This window comes from Micrasema longulum, unplaced genomic scaffold (genome assembly GCF_059751315.1).
Source record: "Micrasema longulum isolate JH-2025_06_02 unplaced genomic scaffold, ASM5975131v1 h1tg000815l, whole genome shotgun sequence".
NCBI lineage: Eukaryota > Metazoa > Arthropoda > Insecta > Trichoptera > Brachycentridae > Micrasema > Micrasema longulum.
Window position 1 is genome coordinate 122,904 of NW_028278007.1, and position 4,205 is coordinate 127,108.

A 4,205-nucleotide genomic window follows, 5' to 3' on the forward strand; every position below is an offset into this window, starting at 1 on the left:
AGAATTTATTTTCTCAGTTTTTAAAACAAAAAATTAACGTCTTATATTAAAAAAAATCACTTTTAACTCAGAATGGCCATCGATTTTTTATTTATCTACCTTATCCATTTGAACTGTAACAATATTTAGAAATATTTTTTAATGAATGGGAAAGTGCCAATCAAACAATTCATTTGTCTTTTACGAATAAAATTTTAGTAGAAAAATTGCAAACGATTTTGACGAAACACAATTTTTTTTTTAATTTCATGATTTTAAACAAATATGCGTTGAGTAAAAATGTGTTTTAATGTAAAAAGCAGATTTTCATTAAAATTCGAACCACTGTCTTTTTTATTTTAAATTAAAATTAAAAATTATATTCTGACCATAAATGTTGCAATTCCAATGCGTATAATTTTTTTTAACGTATTGATGATTGTTTTTTATTTCCAAATCGATGCTTTTTCTAAGACATACGTAAATATTTTTTATATTATTTATCAATATGCTTTATGGTTCTATTTATTTATTATTTTTATATTTATGTCGCTTATTTAATTTTAGAAAACCAAGTCAATGTCACAAGAATATAATAAACCTTAGTTTAATTCTACTGAAAATGAATGAGTTTTAATCTGTCGCATCGATTTATCGAAGAGAACATTCTCGCAAATACAAACGTCGGTATTACTCTCAAGCCTTTAAGGGTAGATATTCAATCATTCCAAATTACAACGGCTTATACTCGTTTTCCGTTTAAGATTTGAAGTACCTTTTGTAATAAATTGTGCCGCCTGTTAAATTTATCTGCAATATTTCTAAACTTATTACTCATATAAGCGATTTTATTTTACGCGTCTTTCGTTTCTCCACCCTTGGGCTTTTATTCTTCAATTTCCCGAAGGAATGGCCAGGTAAAATACAATAAAACCTGCCGTTGCAAATAAATTCATCTTTAAAGGTTTTACTTGGGCAATAAAATTTACCGGGGTACATTTTGTACGTGATAGGCGTAATTAAATTATATTTTAAAACGTAAGTCACAATAGTTATAAAAACTTCAATATTATTAAAGTCGATTCGAGCATAAATTTATCCTACTGCATAAAAAAACTGTTTAAATAAATCGAGTACCTGAGATTCTAAAAATATTATTATTTTCATTAGAGCAAAATGTTATTATGTTATTTTTCTATAAAACAGTAAATTAATCATAAATTTTAAGTATAGTCTGATAACCGCAAATTAATTAGTAAATTGAAGGGATGTTTTGTGTTTGGATGCATTAATTAAGACAAGTTAAAACACCGTTTACTTACTATTTTCATTTTTAACTTTACAGAAAATAATGTCAAATAAGTTTGACAAACCTATCTTTATTTCAAAATACGTTTTTCTGGTCAAAACAGTTTGTTCTAAAAATCTTATTTTCTTGAACTAATTCCACGGTTTTGGGAAAACCGTTTAGTTATTCAATTTCTTCAAAGAATACTGTACCCTGAATGATACCTTCTAAAAATAAATAATAAGTTCATTTTCGGAATAATAATTTCACGGAGAAATTCACAGAATGATAAACACTCTTCATTTCCTCAAAAGGTTTATACTTGAAATTACGTACCATAGCCATTTATTTTCTCCGAAGTATTCAATGTCATATTTAATAAGTTAATACAAAATGATATTTCGTTAGGAAGATATTGCTGTATATTATGTATATATTTCGTAATTTTTGTCTGTGCAATAAAAGTTTTTTCTTTGTTATTATGCAATTCGAATATACAATCATTACGGTAATCGATGTGTTGATTATATTGTACATTTAAACATTGATTCAGTACAGTTCCAAAAAAATAATAGAGTCTAATAAATTAGCTGAACAGTAAAACAACGTTTTATAATGTATGTAAATACAATAAAGTGCTTTCTAAATACCTCCTACTATTTTAAAAGGCACATTATATATCGTTTGGCTAAAAAAGTGACGCTCGGGAACACGAAAGGTTTAACCAAATGAAATATAATATTATTGTTTTCACAAAACAAACAGAGCGACAGGTGGTAAACGGTAAGTTCACCTTAATAGTGTAACTGTGCTGGATAATAAGTAACATAGCAGCTAAGAAGATATGCCAATCGATAAAACCGTCTTCAACTTCAAAATCAACCACTCCAATAATTCTAAATTATACACATATTATTCATGTTTGTTATAAACAGATACATGTTTCTTAGTTTTATTATACAAGTATTATAACATCGAACCTAGTAGGTATATGATACCTGTACTTTACATATCTGTCACCAGTGACATAGATTGTTTACATTATTACAGAGGACATGTTTAGGTGAGACAATGAAGGAATATAATAATGTACTTCTATTTGCAAGCGAATCACTTCAATTCCCCTATTTATTATTTTAACAAACTCTAAACAGAATGTGTTTACCAGGAGGGGAATGCAAAATTGTATTTTACGCTAAACAACAATAAGCGATGTTTTTCTATTCACGATTAATGTTGAATTTAATGAACATGTATTTTATTATACCCGATTTTGTTTGAACAATGAATCGATGTCTAATCCAGATAAATCTAAAAATCCTGGGTGTTTTATTGCTGTGTGAAAAATAAATGCCTCGGATATTTTGTTAATGTTGTCGTTAATTCATTCGATGGATCACAGCTGTTTTCAAACGTATTTACTTTGATGTGATGTTCTCCATCGTGCATTTTGTTTATTATTCGCAGCCGCGTCGCGACCGATATAATAGATTCGTGGTATCTCTACCTTCCCATTAATCCCTGATGAACACGAATTCATTATAGTGATTCCAGCGGTTCTCCTCCGAGTCCACTCCCGGCTTGAGTTCCGCGGCACTCCCGGCCGTCCCGCTGCCGCAGCTGCCCACCAGCTTGAAGCCTTGCTCCTGCAGCATGTCGAAGGCTTGCTCGATGAAGGAGTGCTTGAGGAAGAAGCGCGAAGTATAGCGGTCCGTCAGGCCGTGGTCGGGGTCTCGGCTCTCGTTCAGCGTCTCTCCGAAAACGTCCCGGCACAGAGTCACACGTCCACAAACCAAAATACGCGAGAGTTTCCTAAACTTAACATCGGCTAAACCATCCCTGCCGAAGGCGAAGCTTCCCCTGTACCCGACCGTGATGCTCCCTTTCTCCTTGTTCTTGGCAAGCTCGGTGCCGAACTGACTATTCAACGCCTCCACCATGGTCGCCAGCTTCAGCTGCGAAGCCTCGTTCCTCAACCTCTCCGCTTCCCTGAAGCTGTCCGGCAGCAACAGCGAGTCGTTCCTGAGGAAATCGAGAACGTACCGGAAGAGGACCCCGTCTCGGTCCAGGAAATACTTCCCCTTGGCGTCCCTGACCACCGGAGTCCTGCCTGTAAATGCGGCCGCTAGCGAAGAGTCCGCATCCTTCAGCAGGGTGTTCAGCGACGTGGTATAGAAGACTCCTCCGACGTTCAGCTCCACTACTGACGGGAAGCCAGAATTTTCCGCCATTCCGCCGATATGTCCTCAACTGTGTCACTGTGTTCTCAAGAGGCACTCGGAACTCGCGAAATGCTCACTAACACCGCTCCGCCGTCAGCATACCTGTAGCAGAGTGTAGGGGGACACGCGCGACCGTCGACATCGGATCAGCCGAGGGCAGACGCGACCTCCTCCCGCGCGAGCCGGCTAGAGACTGCGCCGCGGACGAGGACGGGTGGACGGGCGACCGGGCCGCGATACTCGGCGGCCGATCACTTTACGACCGATAAACTTGAACCCGCGGCTTCCGCGTGAGAGGTGCCCTCCCACCGCATCCTTCTCCGCGAGATTGTTCTTTTCTCGGTTAATTTTGGTATTTTTGTTTCCGACGCGGGTTAGCGGGTCGCGGGAAATACGTGTTGATATGTGGTGGGAAAGTTTATTGCGTGCATTACGGACCTCCGTCCCTCTCTGGCGGAGGCTGTCGGCATCTGTCGTCCCGTGTCCCGTCCCGCCACAGGGGCCGCTCGGGCCTGATCAATACGGGGGCTGCCATGCGCACTACCCCGCCCCCACCCCCACCCACTACACACAAGGACTGCATCCTAGCCCCTCTCCACCCGCCACCCACTACGTACAATATAGAGGCTTTTTCTTTCCCAAACTATTTTCTTTTAATGTCTTCAAAGAAAACAATATTTTTCCCCTTAGCTCTAACATGACCGGCTTATCGAGCA

General features: G+C 38.0%; 1 protein-coding gene across 1 annotated transcript; it reads right to left on the reverse strand.

The window, feature by feature from the left end:
• Positions 1-280: 280 nt before the first annotated feature.
• Positions 281-3,997, reverse strand: Ktl (BTB/POZ domain-containing protein Ktl). Its single transcript, XM_088230757.1, has one exon. The coding sequence runs from the start codon at positions 3,496-3,498 to the stop codon at positions 2,782-2,784; it is 717 nt and encodes a 238-aa protein (XP_088086883.1). The 5' UTR covers positions 3,499-3,997; the 3' UTR covers positions 281-2,781.
• Between the last annotated feature and the right edge of the window lie 208 nt (positions 3,998-4,205).